Below are 21,488 nucleotides of genomic sequence, written 5' to 3'. Positions count from 1 at the left end.
GTTTATTGATGGCAGTGTAAACACACTGGTGAGTCAGACGAGTTTTTGAATTGATTCATTGAAATAGTAGATTGACCCCCCATTAATTTAATTATCAGACGTTTTTTCGTTTTTACTACTACTTTGTATGTTCCAAAGAAAATATCACATGAACTTGAAATTCTATCAAATAACCAATATTAATGATATTATCCAAAAATACCCCTATATAGTATAAACAAACTTAAACCTTATGTCCGGGGGTATAATTTTGATATTATAGACCTGTATATTTTGGATAATATCGTTAATATTGATAGAATTTTAAAATTCTGTGAAAAAAAAAACCATTTAATATTCTAATCTCTAGCATGCCTTTAGTAGTTCATGATGAACATTGTCTTTCGTCCGGCCATTCATAAATATTATACAATTCTGGTAAATGAAAAGTTCATAAGAATATCTGGTCATCGAAATCTACTAGTTCATCTTCATTTGCTGCATTTCTTGCCAAGTTGGACGCCCTTTGATGCTGTGCTCAACGCTGTTCTTGTAAATATTTTATAACAAAGCCATGGGCATTTTATAAAATATATAAATAACACATTAAAAACAAATATTGTTGTACCTGGTTTTACAGTTCATATACGCTTGAGTGTACAATCTTTTGATTGAAATACCGGTATTATCTTGGCATCTTATTACCTCAGAAAACTGCACGTGTTCCTGTCGTCTGATGTTTTGACAATTTATTCTTAACCCGCGATTACCTAATTAGGTAATACAAATGGGGGAACACAAAACAGTTTTTTTTTCTGACGTGGCTTTTTTCCTCCAATTAAATTAAGATAGAATGCGCGTGTTTTCATTTAACACAATTTTACTGTGGAATACTACTGTAACAATTTAAAAATAAAGAGCTTTTTGAAAAAAAGAAAGATTTTTTTTAATTCTTATTGGTCTATTGATTTCGTTATTTAAAATTGACGCAAGTAAAACATACTATTAAATGCGCATGTATTTCTCAACCAAAATTTAAAACATATAAATCGAAATGAATCGTGGGTATAGGCTTATCAGTTTGAAATTTTGAAAGACTGACATTATTCCTTCATAATTAATAAGATTATTATAGTTGAACATTATTGCATGATGCGGCGAACTGTCTTTAACGTTTTTTTATGGTAATAACACACAGTTCGATATCTCAGATGATGCACATCTCTTTTGACAAAACTGCGATATTTCAAATAAAGCACATTTATTTAAGTTCACTTGTTTTAAGTATAACCGTGACAGGATAAAAACCCCGAGAGAACAGAATTCTAAACAATATTAGATTTATAACCAGAAGTAAATGTTTACGCCTCTTCATAACTTTAGACAAAAAGGAATTAGTAAAAGTTAATAAATTTCTAGCTTTTGTTTGCTTGATTATAAACAAATATTGATTAATAAAACATTAATTATGGATAAGCTCACCCAGCTATGGTTTAAAGAATTGCAAAATTGCAATACGTTACGTTTTACACTATGGTGGCTAAAATGTGCCATGTCGATACTTCGTCTTGTCGCAGTTGAAGGGGCGACGACACGAAAAAAACGAAATAACAACATGTCAATGTAAATTTCGTTTCGACGTCTTTTCCCCTTCCGCTAAGCATGCGCAGACGTAAAATACACATATGCCCATTTTACTACAATGGAGCCAAGTAATACTTGGATATCATTACAATCATGGTGACTTACATCGGGATTATATCATTTTAAATGTTTTTGTCTATTACAAAGTACTAATTAATTGGTATTCTCGCAACGCGCCGAAATTTAACATTTCTTCATTCTTTCGTGTTGTCGCACCTGTTGCACGCACAGGTGGCAAAACGATATAACGACAAATATAGGACGCCAACACGCCGAATATAGGGGCGACAATATGATATGTTTTATCTTCGTGTTGTCGCATTAAAATCTAGAAACAGCGCTTTTATAGTTTCGTTTTGTTGTGGTGTCGTGTTTAAGGGCGCCGACACGAAGTACCGCTAAAAACATTGTGACAACACAAGAATGTATATTTTTGTCGCTATTTCGTTCTTTTGTGTTGTCGTCCCTTCAACCGCGAAAGAACGAAGTAAAGATATGACAGAAATCAGACATCATATTACACCGTTCATCGATACTGAAACTTACACAGGTTAATGAATCGCGCATGACTGAACAATGTGTTATATATTGTATATCAAATTAAGTATGACCAAAAGCACAGTTGTTTTCAATATTCCAAAATGCATTGTGGCTTTAAGACATTCAGAGATGACGCGAGGAGATAGGTTGTCCTCACGGCAGCTGTCTTCCTACTTAGTTAAAACATATTATGTTCATCAATATACATAACATATATGCATACAATATATACAGTGTTGAAATGGATTAGATCGAAAGATATGAAATCTAATAAAATTCTCCACTATACAGCACACATGATTAAAAGTACATTGTACATTACGTTTTAATTCCCCTTCGAAAATCAGTATCAAATCATAAAAGAAAGTACATATTATGACACTAAACGACAATAGTGAAAAGATATCGACAAGAATATTCATGTATGCTATTATTTCAATATGTAGTAGAATTGCTATCATTAAACATCAGGGGTTTTCCTTGAAATTGTTAATTACACTATTTCAGTCATCATTGTCAAAGTCCTGGAACGTTACATTGTTAGACTAAACTTTTGCTAACATTCAGATATGTCTGTATAAGTATATTATTATTAAAACATTAGTGCAAAGAAAAATAAAAACTGTTGTTTTCCTCTTTTTCTGAGTCATTTGAGTGTATATTGATGTTACTTCTTCGTAGGGTTACTTGATGTTTCCGTCTTTATCAGAGTCACTTGATGGTAAATTGATGTTTCCCTCTGTGTCATTTGAGGGTAAACTGATGATTTCCTATTTTTCTGAGTCATTTGAGGGTAAATCGATGTTTTCCTCTTTTTTCTGAGTCATTTGAGGGTAAATTGATGTTTCCCTCTATCTTTGTGTCATTTTGGGTTAAACTGATGTTTCCCTCTATCTTTTTCATTTTGAGGTTAAACTGATGTTTCCCTCTATCTTTGTGTCATTTTGGGTTAAACTGATGTTTCCCTCTATCTTTGTGTCATTTTGGGTTAAACTGATGTTTCCCTCTATCTTTGTGTCATTTTGGGTTAAACTGATGTTTCCCTCTATCTTTGTGTCATTTGAGGGTAAACTGATGTTTCCCTCTATCTTTGTGTCATTTTGGGTTAAACTGATGTTTCCCTCTATCTTTGTGTCATTTTGGGTTAAACTGATGTTTCCCTCTATCTTTGTGTCATTTTGGGTTAAACTGATGTTTCCCTCTATCTTTGTGTCATTTTGGGTTAAACTGATGTTTCCCTCTATCTTTGTGTCATTTTGGGTTAAACTGATGTTTCCCTCTATCTTTGTGTCATTTTGGGTTAAACTGATGTTTCCCTCTATCTTTGTGTCATTTGAGGTAAACTGATGTTTCCCTCTATCTTTGTGTCATTTTGGGTTAAACTGATGTTTCCCTCTATCTTTGTGTCATTTTGGGTTAAACTGATGTTTCCCTCTATCTTTGTGTCATTTTGGGTTTAAACTGATGTTTCCCTCTATCTTTGTGTCATTTGGGTTAAACTGATGTTTCCCTCTATCTTTGTGTCATTTTGGGTTAAACTGATGTTTCCCTCTATCTTTGTGTCATTTTGGGTTAAACTGATGTTTCCCTCTATCTTTGTGTCATTTTGGGTAAACTGATGTTTCCCTCTATCTTTGTGTCATTTGAGGGTAAACTGATGTTTCCCTCTATCTTTGTGTCATTTTGGGTTAAACTGATGTTTCCCTCTATCTTTGTGTCATTTTGGGTTAAACTGATGTTTCCCTCTATCTTTGTGTCATTTTGGGTTAAACTGATGTTTCCCTCTATCTTTGTGTCATTTTGGGTTAAACTGATGTTTCCCTCTATCTTTGTGTCATTTTGGGTTAAACTGATGTTTCCCTCTATCTTTGTGTCATTTTGGGTTAAACTGATGTTTCCCACTCTCTTTTTTAGCCATTTAATGGTGAATTGATGTTTCCTCTTTTTCTGAGCGATTTGAGGGTAAACTGATGTTTCCTTCTTGTTCTCTGCAAGTTGAGGGTAGTTAGTTACTGTGCTTTCTTTCCGCGGCTTGTTAATTCTCGACTTTTCGCTTTGCGAGGTCGCGGGGCGAAAACACATATGGCAAAAATCAGCCACCATATATTATTACTTTTTGTAAATGCAAGGAGTGATACACTATTTGTTCATTGTGATTTATTGTCCATGCTTCATTATATTTGCTTATCATGTATTTCATGTTTCAATGTACATTTTGTATTTTAATATTGACTTGGAAATAATCAGAAATGATCAAAAACGATTCTTAAATTCAGCTGAATTTTGCTCTTCAATGAAACAACATGTTTGCTCAAAGCAGGCGGAATTTTCTTATTCTATCTTGTTATTTTGGAGTTATAGAGCAACATGTACTAGGTAAGAGTAATTAGACATTTGAGTACACCAATAAAAAAACGCGTCAATTCGTTAAGTCTCAAACATATTATTATACTTACTGTCTAAAAGATTTCTATTTCTGGTTTTCAAAAAGTTACTAATTTCATTTATCTGAGCCTTCTTTTGCGTTCATTTTTGGTCACAGTTGCAGTTATTTAGCAATTTGTATGGAAGTGAAGATAACCATTTTGCTTGAAAGCCAGCCCAGACCTTTGATATTAATAAATAATCACGTCACGCACATTTATAATCAAAGATAAAACCTCCTTTCTATTGCTTATTATTCGGTACCTGTCTATAACAATATTTAAAAAATTTGTGATGCCATACATTTTAAATGTTGGTTGGCTTCACTTCAATAAAGTAAAAATGTTGCACTATATTTTTTGTCTATCAGGTCGTATCCTTCTACATTGTTATCTACACAACAAATAGCTATAACGACCGTGATTTGATATACTGGATTAATATAATGTAAAATTTGCTGTCGTATTTATGTTTTGCTATAAAATTATATTATAATTTCAATTTAGTTAATCTCGCACTTAACAAGAATGCTCGTCAGAGTGATGTACAGGGTGGCCGCTATGCTGCTTTAGCTGTCGATGGTGGTTTATCTCAACACATGGGGGACAACTCTTGTACACATACAACAGCTCGTGCTGATGCATTCTGGGAGGTGGATTTAGGCAGAGCGTATTTCATTGACCACGTGATTATATATAATCGAGCGGACTGTTGCAGTAAGAATTGATTTATTTTGTTCTTATCTATATTTTTCCTTTTAGTAATAATCTTATCAGTTGTTGTTTGATTTCCAAAGTTACTATGCGTTTACACCAATACGTACAGTTCAGGGTTATGTCCAGTGTACGGTCTCATATATACACATATAAACACACCATACTGACACCATACTTACATAAATGGAATCGTCTGTATACTTTACAATGATTCATTCTGTGAGATTACTGTGAAAAAACTATTACTGTATTATTTTCATTTGATAAAAAACGTGAAGACATGAAGGAGTTTTGTTTGTTTTCTGTGAATAAATACTATAAAAATGCTGCTCAATTTTGGCGTGATGTACTATCCTATGATATTCTATATGTCAATCTATCATAGGGTTATATGATCTAAATAATTTGAGACAAAATAGTTTTTTTTCGACTTTTTTTTTGGAGGGTGCGTTATTTGTTTGGTTTTTTATGCTCCCCGAAAAATTTCGGGGGAGCATATAGTCGCCGCCTTGTTCGTCCGTCTGTCCGTCCGTCCGCTATTCTTGTCTGGGACATAACTTTGTATAAACATGAAACATTGTAGGTAGATAGATCTCATTGAGTAGGTGTGCAGTGCACAAGAACCGTAACTCTGCCTTTCCTAATTTTAAATTATTGTCCTTTGTTTATTTGTACACTTTGAACTTTGGCTGAGACATAACTCTAAAACTATAAAAGATATCAACATGAAACATTGTAGGTAGAAAGATCTCATTGAGTTGGTGTGCGGTGCACAAGAACCGTAACCTTGCCTGCCCAATACTTGAACTATTGCCCTTTGTTTTTTGTACACTTTGAACTTTGTCTGGGACATAACCCTGGAACTATGAGAGTTATCAACATGAAACTTTGCAGATAGATAGATCTCATTGCGAAGGTTTGCAGTGTTTAAGAATCGTAACTTTGCTTGCCTAATTTTGGAGTTATTGCCCTTTGTTCATTTTGACACTTTGAACTTTGTCCGGGACATTACTCTAAAATTATAAGGGATATCAACATGAAACATTGTAGGTAGGTAAGTCCCACTGGGTAGAAGTGCAGTGCCTTATTTTGAAGTTATTGCCCTTTGTTTATTTTTTACTTTTTGACTTTTGTCCGGGACATAACTCTAAGAATATTAGAGATAACAACATGAAACTTTGTAGGTAGACAAATCTAATTGGATAGAACTGCAATTTTAAAGAACAATACACAGCCTTGTCTAATTTTGGAGTTATTGCCCTTTGTTCATTTTTACACTTTGAATTTTACCCGGGACATAACTCTGAAACTATAAGATATATCATTACTAAACTTTATAGATAGATCTCATTGAATAGAAGTGCAGTGCAAAAAAAAACAAAAAAAAACTCTCTGCCTTGCCTAATTTTGGAGTTTTTGCCCTTGGTTATTTTTTTATACTTTCCTGTGTCCAAAATATTCTCGGGGAGCATCAACCGGTTCAACCGGTTCTTGATGTCCTAGTGTTTTCCTCCTTTTTTGTGTGTGGGGGGGGGATTCAAAAATATATATAAAAAAAAATAAAAAAAAATAAAAAAAAACTGTCGACATTCCTGTTTATTTGGTTGACTTGTGTAATAGTCATTCCTTTATGAAAGGACTGTAAGATTGACAGTAACTATGATAGTGCTGCTGAAGAAAAGACAGCGACGACACAAATTGGAATATCTTTTTTATTACAGGTAACCGGTTAAGAGAGGTCGAGTTATATATCGGCTTGAAGACAGAGACATACAAACAATATGGCTTTCATGAGGGAGTAGTTGGACCCACGTATACTTTTCAACTAGAAAATGTAGCGCTTGGACGCTGGGTCCGCATAACTACAATTCCATCTGTTATAGACTATTTGACGTTATGCGAGGTTCAGGTCTTTGGATATGTCAATTTTCAATGTAAGGAACAAACAACAATCTTACTTCAATTATAGAAAAAAACAAACAGAATCTGATAAAGTTTTTCTTAATATGATAACTCTTTCATATTTGAACTACGTACGGTGATATAACGGATTTTGTTACAGTCAAAAGCTTTAGTTTTTATCAAGTCGTCCTTACGTGAGCTAGAGATATTGAGCTTCAGTTATCAGGCAGTCGAGACTCGATAACACTGACCTTAAACAATGAACGGGCGAATAATTTGATTACGTGTGATGCTTAAATTTCGAATTTAGGCTGGCTATTTAACGCTAGACCACTGTAGCCATATTTTCACATGCTTACGGCTTTACTGTTTGTCGGTATCGAGGCAACCTGCTGGAAACCATATATCATCCGTATCAGCATGCGCATACTTATCTTTGTTAAATATCTTTAAAGATAGTATCAAAGTAACTTGCGTTTATTGAACGCCACCTTTCCGTGTTGATCTTGTTTACCATATTTGATAGAACATTACGAAAAAATCAGATAAAATAGCTGAAGGTTTTTGAACTCGTATATGGTTGTAGAAAGTCTAATTAAGCTTCTACTTCCTTCGGGGGATCATTGATTCCAAAATTCAAAAGGAAAGGTAATGATTACATGATGACGAAAATAATTATCGTAATATCGTTTATTGTTCTTCTTTTTTGCGTTTGCAGGCCATTTGATATAAGTATTAATATGTAATTATTTTTACGTTACTTTGCCTTTCGTTTTGCCTTTTAATGGCCATTAGTATTGCATTATTACGCCTTTCTTCGCTTAACGTTTAATCCGTTATTACGCCAATTGTTTTGCGTCATTATGCTCTTAGCGCGTTTCCTAGCCTTTATTCGCGATACTATGCATTTTGTTTTGCGTTATTAGGCATTTGGTTTGCGTTTCTACGCTTTTGTTGTGTGTTATTGCAAATTTCATATATATATGTATAATTATTTAACATGATACTATTGTGTTTTCGTGGCATCTAATTATATAATGGTGATGATGTATCAATAATGAAAACACAAAAACTGAATAAAAGCTTGACTATATATCAAACAATATCTTCTATTTATCAGATTTTGACATCAAGTCGAACTGGTCGGGTAATGGAAACAAAACAACAGTACAGACTTCCACAGCCATTCAGTGTGCTTATATTTGTTATAAAACAAAAGAATGCGAGGAAGCAAATTTCGACAACTATAAACATTTGTGCGACATGTAAACATGTGACATCTAATCCTGATATTTGAAGTGGGTCGATGTTCATACATACATTTACTTAGTGAGCATCTAGAACAAAAGCATATTTTTTTTTATTTAAACGTTTCTCTGATTCACTAAAGAAACCAAACATTCAATTATATCATTCTAACAACGAGAGAAAAAATTTCTTTAGTGATATTGACCGTCGATGTCAAATTATTGAATTTTGGTAAAATTGTCTTAATTTTGTAATTTATGTACATATTTGATTTACACATGGGCAAAACAAACATATTTTATAATTTAGATGTAACATTGAAATTAATTGACATTAACAATCAAGGTCAAATTAATAAAACTATCTTGTTTTCCCAAAAGCTATGACATTAGGACCATATGCACAGTTTTGGTTGTAAAAATGATATTTGATATCAGCTGACCTAGATTTTGGTGAATTGACCTACTTTTGTGTCATTTAATGTAAAAATATGAAATTTGAACCATATGCACAAATTAATTAATTTTAAATGCTAAAATGAACTTTGATATCAGCTAACCAAGATAAGATGAAGATGTGACCTACTTACTTATCCTTTGATGTACAATTATGGAACTTAGACCATGTAAAAGTTTTAGATTGATAAATTTAGAACATTATGGTAATGATTCATACTTGGAAAAAAGCAACAAGTTTGACTAGACCCACCTATTGACAATTAAAAAACAAGGAAAAACTATATTTGTTTCTTTCATTAAATTTTCTAGTTTAAGATTTGTTTAAACCTTTTATTTGTTTTCTTTTAGAAAAAGTAAAATAAGTCGAGCGTTGCTCCCTTTCGGCAAAGGCTTTTGTTTATCCAGTGTTGCGATTCGTCGCGATCACAAAGAAATCAATAATTAACATCATTGACCTTGGCGCCAAATCTCTTAAAACAGTCCTTAGTTTGCGTATGTAATAAAAAAATATCAAATGCCATTCGTGGTAGGTCATTACTAATATTTTGGACACGATGAATAAAATAATTATAATTCAGCGAACTCAGTAAATTTAGTATTAAAACTGCACACGTTCAGATACCTCCATAATTTAAACCATCCTTAATGCGTGACAGGACACTTATTATTTTTTATGACTACTTTATGTTTTCTGCTTATGTACCGTATATAATTGTTTTTTTACAAATAGATTCTCTGGAGACTTGAGGAAAACACAATAATTTTTTATTGATTGCTACTATTCGATAGAAGAATAGACTAATGTTGTCCGGCAGGGTTATGTAAAAATATTGAAAACGCGGTTAAATAAGGTATGATTTTTCAAGATATTTAAACTTTTAAGATGTCCATGATGTCCTAAGGCCCCGAACACCGGCTTTAACAGATTTCATTATTCAAATCTGTAAGATCTCTCTTCATAATTGTATTATCATAATATAAAACCTTAAAAAAATGAGAAAAAAATCACTCGTGAAACATTACGTATGACTTTTGTGATATTGAAACATTTGAAAGAGAGTTTACGCTCGTATGAACATGCGATCAAAGTTGTATTTGAATTCACAAGTGAGAGACCAACGAGATAGTATAGATCATTAAAATCATATGATAACGTCTTTTCAATTATTGTATTCTGATATATTTGCCAGTTACAGTGTTGTTTTGTTGCTTTGTAACTATAGAAAGAGACACCCCGGGGAGCGTTAAATGGAAACAAAAAGGTCTGTGCATTCATTAGCTATTCCGAGCTTGCAATATTTAATAAGTTTATTATTTCAATTTCAAAGGTAGAACATTTATCAAACTATCATATTCTGCAAACAAATTGCTATTTGATTTATTGCAGTTTGCAATTTATCCCCTGAGGGTATTTTGAAATGGAGGTTTGCATTTAAATTAAAACTAATGATCATTACATTTATTATTCTTTAATTTGAAAATGAAACGGTTATTACATTTAAAAAATATGTTCGTATATTTCTAACGCAAGTATTATTGACCATATCTCATTTATTATAGTTTGGGTACTGCTACAAACAGATTTTGTGATAGTGAGTCCTTGGTTTCAAGGCGAAAAGACCGACAAGCTCTTAGTGGTGGTGGTATGGGTTCTGTACATTCTATAATTATATAAAACAAAAATTGTAAAATCTATTATGTATTATAGAGCTGATCCTTTCATTAATAGTTTTTTTGTAGATTTTAAGTGTCATTTGCATTGTTTAACTTACTTGCTTTGTTCACATGACAATATTTCACTATTTAATTCATTTTTCCTATCCTTGAACGTACGTAAACTAAATTAATCATTACTTTATGTCACGGACGTAACGGACGGTTATAAATATTTTTTCAATCGATGCATTTCACTATACGATTCTTGAACAAAAGGTCTATAAATAATTCCAGACGAACAACGCTTCATGGTTTCATTATTACGGTTGGAAATGGTTAACAAGAGTTTGAACAAAGTGTGTCAAAAATTAAATATATATTTCTGAAGCTCAGTTGATTTTCGACATTTTGTAAGCATAGCTTATACGATTTTCATCCTGCAATTCTTTCATTTAATTTTTTTTCACAAACTTTACGCCTTTATTTCACTTTTATATACTATAAGACAATTTCAATTATCAAGGCGAATGTGCTTTTAACTTACACCGGTTATAACACTAAGTATCCAAATACACATCTTGCAGCAACTACAAGACATAGAGGATATTTGTTTGTTTGTGTGTAAGATGAAATTTCATTTCATCGAGCGGGCTTTAAAAACAGTATTCTCACGAGTGGCTACGCCACTCGTGAGAATACTGATTTTAAAGTTACACTACGCCACTCGTGACAATACTGTTTTTAAAGTTCACGAGATGGAATAAAATTACATCTTACACAACAAACAATTTTTTTTTATTTTATGCTTAAAAACATGTTAAAACGAAATTTCCATAATATTTACGTTAATACCAAAATCAATTTCCCCATTGAGAGCCCCATTTAGTCGGACTTTCACATTTAATACAAGAAGTCTTGAACTGAAAAATAAGTTGCACAATCAACGTTACATGACGGTGATATTATTCACTTATTAAAAATATGAATGATCGCTTGTATTAATAATAAAAACAAACAATTTTTGTAAGAGAAAAAGTCCAACCATCCATCCATATTTCTGTTACTTACTGCGAATTTATATTAGACCTGGCTTTGTTAAATGTAAGCGGCAGCCATTTTTTTTTAAGTTGTGTATTTCACGGGAGGAAAATAATTTTGTTTGATTCAGAGGGATATCATTTGGATTTGTTAGTCATACACCTTTTAAAACAAAGAAAACTTATACGAGTATTGTAACATACCAAAAAATAAGTGTTGACAGATGTGAAAACATTCAAAAAGCAGCAAGAAAAATGGAAAACTTTAAAGTCTGGCTCAGGAACGCTGAGTTGTTTACTTACTTCGAACCTATGGCTGTCATTGCTTTTCAAGTTTTTATAAGGCATACGACAGTTATTGCTCGTAGGATACTTTAATATGCCCCAATGTCATCAAGAGCAGTTGTGCATGTAGAAGGAATGTATTTTTCAGACTGTAAAAATGAAACAAAAAGAAATTAGAGACGAAATTTGGTGATTCGAATTTGAATGAATAGAAGTAAGTTTTCTTCTTTTTAATACTTTTGACATATCAGTTATTTATCAATCTCAGCTTTTCTTTCCTTTAAACAGCTTGACATCGTCAGAATTGTCAGCAAAAATAAAATTGAGGTACAAAATGGGGAAAATGTTAAAAAGTAGTATCGTCATTGAAAAGTGAAAAAAATTATATTTTGATAATTTTCACTGTGAAATTATCAAATATAATTGTCACCGATAAATCAGTAATCCACTGAAAAGCATAAAATAAAATGTTTTTTCTATTAAAAAGAACAATAAAAACATAATTTTATAAATATTTATGCTTCAGCTGCATTACATAAACTCATCAATTAATCTTAGACTTCTTAAGTACATAACGAACGAAAACATATTTTCTGTTAACAACCAATAACAATCATTACAATATAAAACTACATATTTTGTAAACTTTTTAAACAAATGGTGATGAAATTTATTCTTTAAAATTTTTTGATCAATATATCAAACATCCATGCTAAAAGATATAGATAATATACTTGTATGTCCACTAGTATAATTCGTTTGAAGTAGGCAAATACCTTAGAAACTCTCCATAACAAAACGTAAAGAAGAACTGTTAAGCGAAATTTCCTGCACATAAACTAAGACTTACACAGAGAGATATGGTGCTTATAAAATACCTCGTGATGAACGCTTATGTCAGTTTTGTTCTAGTTATGAGACCGAAGAGGAATTTCATTTCATTTGTTTATACAATTGTAACACTATTAAGAGCTCTCTCAGAATTATATCATACTACTATAGAATGCCTAACATGTGCAGACTGATTGAATTATTTAGTACGGAAAAAGTATGAAATTATATATATAATCTTTATTAAAGTCTCATCCATACATAACATTTACAACATTTCAATTACATAAAATCATAAAATTGCCTGTATGGTCATTCTGATAAAAATTATAAGATACTAATACATTGTTACAGGGGAGACAACTCCTCAGCACATATTGCCAATAGCCCGAGTCTCCACGATACCGGTGTACATATTTTATACAAGGCGTTTTTCAGATAAAATTTTACTGACTTGAAAAAAAGAAGGAATTAACAACTTCATTAACATTTAATCCTCTTTGAAATACATTACAGAGTTCTGTTACTATGAAATTCTCGCTCACTACAAATGATAACAATTGTCGACCATTTTGTATGACATAGTTAAACAGACTTCATGCTACCGATGCACTGGTAAAAATGTTATTTATATGGAAAGCCATTGCAGTTTTAATATAAAAAATATCATTTTAGCATTCTTGTATTCCTATCTAAAAAAACAACTTAAAAACAAAATAAAAACGTGTTTTTGAATAGTTTACTGTTCATCTTTTATTAACACCCAAGGGATCTCTGTTGTATTAGAATCTTTTACTCCCAATTACAAGTGTATATTATACCATGTGGCTGGATTCAAAAATTCCCCCTTCACTTAATTTTAGTGTTGTTGTGATTATCTGGTCCTTTTATATCATTGAATCTATTCTATTTCTATATGATGAAGATAAAATATCAATATGGCACTTTACACAGGCTCCCTCAACAGACGGAATGAAACTGATTTTTCAATTTTCACAAATTGTTTTATATTCACCAATGGCTTTCCATAGATTAATTTTTTCCCGCCAAAAATGATGTCAGAAGGTCAAGTGACATGTAATGGAGGTAAGAATGACGTCAACACCTGTCATTTTTTTTATTTTTTTGGAAAAAAAAGTGTTTTGTAGAGAGCCCGATTTATGCAATGGAGGAAAAGGATAGTAAATGAAAAATAAGGTAGGATATGTAAAATATTTTCTTCATAAATTCATTAAAATGTTTAAAAACCCTTGAAATAGCAAATATTACTAGAGCATGTCAATAAAAACACTCGGTAGGCGTTGACAATAATATCGCGAGATATGTGAATACACCGGTACCGTGGAGCCACCGGTATCATGGGATTCGAGTATACTTCCAATATGTACTGAAGAGATACCTCTCTTTTCATGCTTATTTACCTTATAACTTATACATGTACATTATCTAAATATCAACAGTTAAAAGCTAAAATACCCTTGCTAATCCGTTAATAAAATCTACATAAAAGTCTTATAAAACATTTACAAATCAATACTATGACACAATGTACTGTTATCTGAAAGATAGTTTAAAATGTGGATCTAACTGTAATCAGAGTAAACTAAAATTAATTAACAAAGGTACTTTAGTCTGCTATAAAAGTTAGTTAACTAAACATAAAAATGTTATTGTAAGTTACACATAAATTAACACCAAGTAAGAAAAAGAAGAAGTTTTACTAAAATTACAAATAATACTATAAGATAAATGTTATTTATATAACAAATTATTTCTTTCTTTTAAAATAGCGCAACAGGTTTTGGCAGTTTCCCTTACAATATCCTTGTTGGATAGAACAAAAATAAGTTTTTCCTGGTTTTTGAGATTAACAAAGTTATTATCTATTTCCATGGATTTAGAAATTAATATCTGTCTTAGATCATGGTAGGCAAAACATTCGAACAGAACATGAATCTCATTTTCAATCGAGAGTTTACATATCGGACATAATCTTAAGTTCTCTTGGATGTTTTCATATATCCCGGTCTTTAGTCTAATTGGAGCTACACCACTTCTGAATTTAGCTAAATGCTGATCTCTGACTTTTAGACATAATTGATTTAAGATATTTTTCACCTCATAACTTGTTTTATACAATCTATCAGTTCTTAACTTATTTCTACCTTGCCTGGAAGGGCCAACCTCACTATTAATATGTGTGTATAATAAAAACTTCCATAGAAGCATTCAATATCCTATCACAGAAATTCCTTTGTAAAAATGTATCATATCTAGCAAACATTTCCATTTAATTTATATTTGACAAGACAAATGACACTTAAATTGGTATTGCCAATTTTTACATTTGTTATTGCTTCTACTATTACAAAACTTAAAAACCTTATGGTTTGTTCTAAAAGCATCCATTGTCCTTAGTCTTTACCACTGCCTTACATGTGGGGGGTTGCCAGGCTAATTCCCCATACAGAGCATTGTTGGATGTATACATTCCAGTCCGAAGATAAAAACGCATTGCTCGAGCTTGTACGGCATTGATACAAGAAAACGATTTGGTTCCCCAAACTGACGCACCGTAGGCTATTACAGGCCATACCAGGCTATCAAAAAGTTTTTGAAAACATCATATGGAACTCCTGAAATAGCTTAACATTTCGCAATTAGCAACCCAAAGGCTCGTCCAGCACTCTGAGCAATACATTTTGCTGTTACATTAAAATCCAAGTGTTCATCCAATAATAAACCAAGATAGGTATACTTATCTTCAACATTTATATCATTAAATCCACATGTAAAACTGTAAGAAGTCCTTTCAACAGAATTTGGTCTGAAGTGTACGTACACTACTACTCTTAGTTGAATTTACAATCATAATATTACTTATACAGCAATTACTTAAAATATCGAGCATAAATTGTAGATCATTTTCATTATCAGATATCGATGCTATGTCATCAGCATAGAGTAAAAAACAAAGTTTCTCATTATCAATAAATATGCCTTTGTCTGCTGACTTTATAGTAATTATTATTATAGCTAAATCAATGTTAAACAGATTAAAGATGAGAGGTGACACACTACACCCCTGTCTTAGACCACATTGAACATTAAACCAGTCAGTATATAAATCATTTATCCTGACACTAGATGACACACTATTGTAAAGAGATTGCAAAGCCAATTATATCAACTTTAGATTCAAGTTTTTTTTCGATAATAAGCTTATTTCAATATAGCCATAAGCTTTTTTGTAATCTTCTATAAATGCACAGTATGATAACTGCCTGAATTTCGTCCTTGTATCAATGCTATTTGTGAGTGACAACAAGTGGTCTATGTATAGTACTTCTATGTTTTCTAAATCCATTCTGCTCATCTACTAGGATGTTTTTTCTCTCAGACCATGCGGATAATCTATCACTCAAAATGCTACAATTAATTGTGTACATGGAACAGGATAATGCAATTCCTCTATATGATAATGGATCCCGTCGATCAGCAGTACTTTATATGTTTGTGAAAATACTTATATATGTATAATACTGAAAAGCAACGCAATACTTTTTATGTATTAGAGATTTTCAGCTTGTACGGTTAACGATAGCCGGAGACAAACAGCGGATACAATATTCGAGGGTTATCTCAAAATATTAATTATTCAATTAAATTATACTACAGGAAGTCCTATAACCTTTTTATGACAAGTAAGATAAATACAAATATAAATTTTGGAAGAGCATTCCCTTTATGTATCCATACACTTGAAATTGTAACGCTTAATCTCTGCTATAGCGAGTTGAACTCATACACAGTATTTTACTACTCTGTTTTAGCCATTCTTTGTTTAGGTCCCTTTATGCTGATAAAGTCGGATAAATTTCATCGACAATTTCAATGCACTCTTGTGGAAATGGTAAATCAGTACCGATCTGAGGTAACATATGATACTGCTGGGCATCGTTTTGATGACCAAAAATCCACTTCGTATATATCTTTTATTCGATATCCCGAAAAAAGAACTGTTTTTCTGTTTCATTCATAGGGCTTTTGATTTCATAAGAAATTCCATCAATTGCTATCACGGCTATTGGAATTCTGTTCCAGGTGCTTCTCATGACTAACCACTCATGGCCCTGTGGCCAAATGACAAATGTTTTAGACGTAGATAGAAAATCGGGATAAGCAACCTTATATCCATAGCAAAGTTGCACTTGGCACTGTTATGTTGAACAGTGACTACAGCATCATAAACTTCTGGTATGTTCGAAACCACATAAGCGCAAGAAAAAACGCTGTTTTTTACAAAATGTTTATGAGGCTTGTATGATGAAATACGAAGAGTTTGTAAGAGATCTAAAACGAGTTTCCTAGGTCACTTGGAAGAACCGAATGAAACAGATAAAAGAAAATACACTATAAATGTCTTTAATGATTGAAAAAAGTATATAACTTATATAAAGTATCGGGTAAGGCTCTTGTCGAACGATTTCTAAATCATGCAAATACGTCCAAAGTAATAGGTGATGTCGGGGCAGCCTTCACTAAAGCCAGTGAAATGATACTAATTCTTTTGATTGATTCATTGTCCATTGTTACCTAAAATAAGAGAAATGTATGCCTGAATTTGTTTAACATTTATTTTGATGTGAAATAAAAAATTGTATAGAAATAATTTAACCATACTTCATTAACTACTATCTTTTTGTACCGTAATATTGCATAATTTATCATTCAATTAAACCGAAATTTCCCGCACCGAGATCACGTGGGCAATGTTACACAAAAGCTTGTCGATAATAGATATAAAATGTAAAATGAGAGGTGAAAAAATAATAAAAAAACATAAATAGACGCAACAAAACATTAAGGTAGAACTTTGAACTTTGTTGTTGTTGTTTCAAATGTAAAAGTAAAACTTTAGAACAATTCTCCTGATAAAAACTGAACATTATTACCACACTTTAAAAGTCTCAAACGTATCTATATACGTCGAGTTTCGTTACAAAATAACTCAAAGGGTGGGGGAAATAAAATCACGTGTACCGAAAAAATTGAGTCGGTGACCCCCTGTTATTTTTAGTCATTTAGACTGAGTATACATTTTAAAGGACGTTTAAGGAAAAAAAAATAAATTTATTTCAGGAATTTTTTAATAAGCCGCTTTAAAGCCAAAAAAATGCGTCTAAACTGAACGTCAAATTTTACACAAAATTGACAATTTTCTTTCAATTTTTAAAACATTTTTCGGTCTAAAACGATAAATTTTATATCAGCTTAAAGGAAAAAATATTTTCCGTCGAATGCTGTAGAATTAAAGATATTTTGTCCGCCAATGGCGTTGAAGTACCCGTAAAAGTTGCCAAGGATACGCAGCGACGCCATGTTCAAAAACGGGCTTTGATGGTCAACTTTGACGCAGTGTGTTCAAAAATTGGCTGAAACTATTGAAATAAAATCAACGAAATCTAATCAGAAATATGGTATACTTTTTGCATGCTAATTTTCAAGACGCTATTCGAAAGTTCGCAAAGTGTCGCGTTCTACCTTAAATCTGTAATTTCACACTATAATTCATATTCTGCTTCTCTGATCGGTTTACCCTTTTACTTTTTGTTATCTTGTTACATGCAAATATGCGAATTAAACGTATTTTAATGTAATGCTTTTGAGTTTCGGTAATCTTGTAGAGGAGTTGCAATAGATGCTATTGCGCACCGTCTTTAGCATGCCGGGGTCGACATGAGAGAACGAGGCCAGTCAAGTACCAGGTCAGCCACACCAGGATAATCAACCAGGAATATCAGCAGATTTGAGGATGGACATTCATCGTCACAAGAAAATCCTACGCTGCAACGCACAGACGGAAAAGAAGAAAGGCCACTTGCTGATATTATTCAGGAAAATTAATTATCATACAACGATTTTATTAAAAACAAAGTTCCAAGATGGTGTCGAGATATCGTCTGATGAATTAAATTAGATATTCAGAAAACACTTATGAACGGCTTTTTGTAATAGAAATGAAGTCAATCCTAAGATAAAAAAAAACATTTGAAATGCCCCCTTAGAAACATAGCCGTCTCTATCAGCTCAAGCTAAAAATCTCTATTAAGAGCTGGGTTATTTACAACTAATACTAATACACTAACTTTTTAACAATTATGTTATAAACAAAATATCGGCAAACGATGTTCGTGAAGTTAGCCAGACAGCTGTAACAGCCGGAGCAGCCGGAACTCATTCTCGTCAACTCCGCTTGTTCCATATACTTCGGCTAGCCGGAATCCGGTTCCGGCTATACATGCGATGATACGGTAAAACCTGTGCAAAAGAGCATTGGTTCATTCCATAATGCAGTGTCAAATTACTTATAACAACGATCTCCGGCTATTCCGGCTAGGCAGAATGACTGAAATTAAGGCGACATAAGATCAAACAAGAGCCCGGATTCAGCCGGTGATGCTCCCCGAAAAGGTTTTGGACAAATGAAAGTACACCTCTTGTAGTTTCAGAGTAATGTCCCTGGAAATGTTCGAAGTGCAACAATTTAAAATAAGCCCAGGCAGAGTAATTGTTCTTTGCACTGCACTTCTAAACAATGCGATTTATCAACCTACAAAGTTTCTTGTCAATACCTCTTATGGTTTCCGAGTGATGTCCTTGACAATGTTCAAAATGTAAAAATAAACAAAGGGCAATAACTACCAAATTTGGCAAGGCGAAGTTATATAAGAGGTGATATTTCAAAAATTGAATAAAACAGAGTTATATTTTTTGTTCTGCACTTTTACTCAATAAGATCTATCTACCAACAAAGTTTCATGTTGATATCTCTAATAGTTTTTAGACTATGTCCTAGAAAAGATTTTTCTAAAAGGGGAGATAATTAAAAAATGAGGCTTAACAGAGTTATTGTTCTTTTGCACTGCACTTCTACTCAATGAGATCTATCTTCCTACAATGTTTCATGTTGATATCTCTTGATATGAGTTATGTTCCGGACAAAATTCAAAGAGTTAAAATTAACAAAAGGCAAAAACACCAAAATTAGGCAAAAAGAGGTATGGTTCTTGTGCAAAGCACATCTACCCATTGATTTCTATTTACTTACAAAGTTTCATGTTGATATCTCTTATAGTTTTAGAGTTATGTCCCGGACAAGATTTTTTTTCTAAAAGGGGAGATAATTAAAAAACCGGGCAAAATAGAGTTATGTTTATTGTGCACTCCACTCCCCCTCAAGCCCTCTACCACTGTATGAAGTTTAAAAAATATCCAAGGATTTTCAGGTAAGGCTCCGAAAAAGACAACAGACGGACAAGGTGGCGACTATACATGCTATATGCTCTCCCTTCGGGGAGCATAAAAAATCCGGCGACAAATTTAATAGCCGTAGTTGACGAAAATCAGTTCCGGCAGCTCCGGGTGTCTGCCTAGCTTCATGAACATCTGTAAGCGGTTTAAGATTTAATTAAAACCCATTTTCTTTATTCCTTTAATTTGGTTGCAAATACTTGACTTTTGCATAGGAACTGAGTGTTGCCAATGTTCATTTTGATATCTTTACAAAGTACTGGATTTCCGTTTCAATATATTGTCTAAAGTATTCAATATGCTATAAAATTGTATTATTTATAACGACTATGTAAATAAATGTATACATCAATAAATAAATATCGGGTACTACATGTATATTCTTAACAGACAGCAAAATTGTATATATCGAAAGTGTCATTATGCCGTTGAAATTAATGGTCGTTGTACAGAAAAAATACAAATAACTTGTCCATTTTATATTTTACTAAGAAAGAAAAATCAATATTCCACGCGACAAACGGAAATTTCCATAAATAATTCAGAATGTATCGGAAACAATAGTGGTGCAATCTTTTATAATTAAGGTAGTTTATATTGTAAACAATGTTCATCATTAATCACCATTAAAAAGGGCAATCATTTGAATTTATTACTCATTTAATTAAACTTGACATTCAATATGAGCATAATGTCACTTCAAGATTCATGCTTATTTCTTGAAAAAAAATGAAATAAATTACATTGAAAAATATTGTCAGGTGAACAAAGTAAATAATTAAAACATTGCGAACGGCACTTAAAATCTACGAACACTGCAAAAAATAGATCAGAATATAAACAAGAGGACCATGATGGCCCTGAAATCGCTCACCTGTATGTAGGCCCCCGGGGCGGGGCCAATTTTAACCTAGGTGCTTTTTTTTAAACAAACTTGGTAGACACCCATTTGAAGCTGTTTCATGATAAATATTTAAGGTCTAGCTGTAAGAAGATTTTTTAAAAGTTTTTACTATACACATATAGGGAAAAACAAAGACCCCCTCCCCTCTGGGCGACACCAATTTTGTCCCCAGGGCTGTTATTTGAAGAAACTTGGTAGTCAATCACTAGAAGATAATTCATGCTAAATATCTAAACTCTAGCTCTTATAGATTTTTAAGTTTTAACTATATACCTATAAGGAAAATCAATGATCCCCGGGCGGGGCCAATTTTAACCCCAGGGCCCTTATTTGAACAAAAATCGTAGACACCCATAAAAAGATGTTTAATACTTAATGTCTTAGCTCTAGCTAGGTTTTTTTTAAAAGAAGATTTTTTAAAGTTTTTACTATATACATAAAGGGAAAAACGGAAAAAGAAGATATGTTAAGTTTTTACTATAAACATATAAGGAAAATCAATGATCCACGGAGCGGGGGCAATTCTTAACCCCGGGGCCAATTTAAACCC

At 32.5% G+C, this 21,488-nt stretch overlaps 1 protein-coding gene across 1 annotated transcript; it reads left to right on the top strand.

The window, feature by feature from the left end:
• The first annotated feature begins 4,063 nt into the window (after positions 1-4,063).
• LOC132726158 (fucolectin-6-like) lies at positions 4,064-9,230 on the top strand. Its single transcript, XM_060711426.1, has 4 exons — positions 4,064-4,539; positions 5,094-5,303; positions 7,025-7,237; positions 8,326-9,230. Exons 1-4 carry the CDS (start codon positions 4,467-4,469, stop codon positions 8,472-8,474), a joined length of 645 nt encoding a protein of 214 aa, XP_060567409.1. The 5' UTR covers positions 4,064-4,466; the 3' UTR covers positions 8,475-9,230.
• Positions 9,231-21,488: the final 12,258 nt, after the last annotated feature.

Source organism: Ruditapes philippinarum, unplaced genomic scaffold (genome assembly GCF_026571515.1).
Source record: "Ruditapes philippinarum isolate M1 unplaced genomic scaffold, ASM2657151v2 ctg2116_1_1_1_1, whole genome shotgun sequence".
In the NCBI taxonomy this organism is placed as follows: domain Eukaryota; kingdom Metazoa; phylum Mollusca; class Bivalvia; order Venerida; family Veneridae; genus Ruditapes; species Ruditapes philippinarum.
The sequence above is the reverse complement of the archived record's forward strand: the minus strand, read 5'-3'. Positions and strand labels throughout refer to the sequence as shown.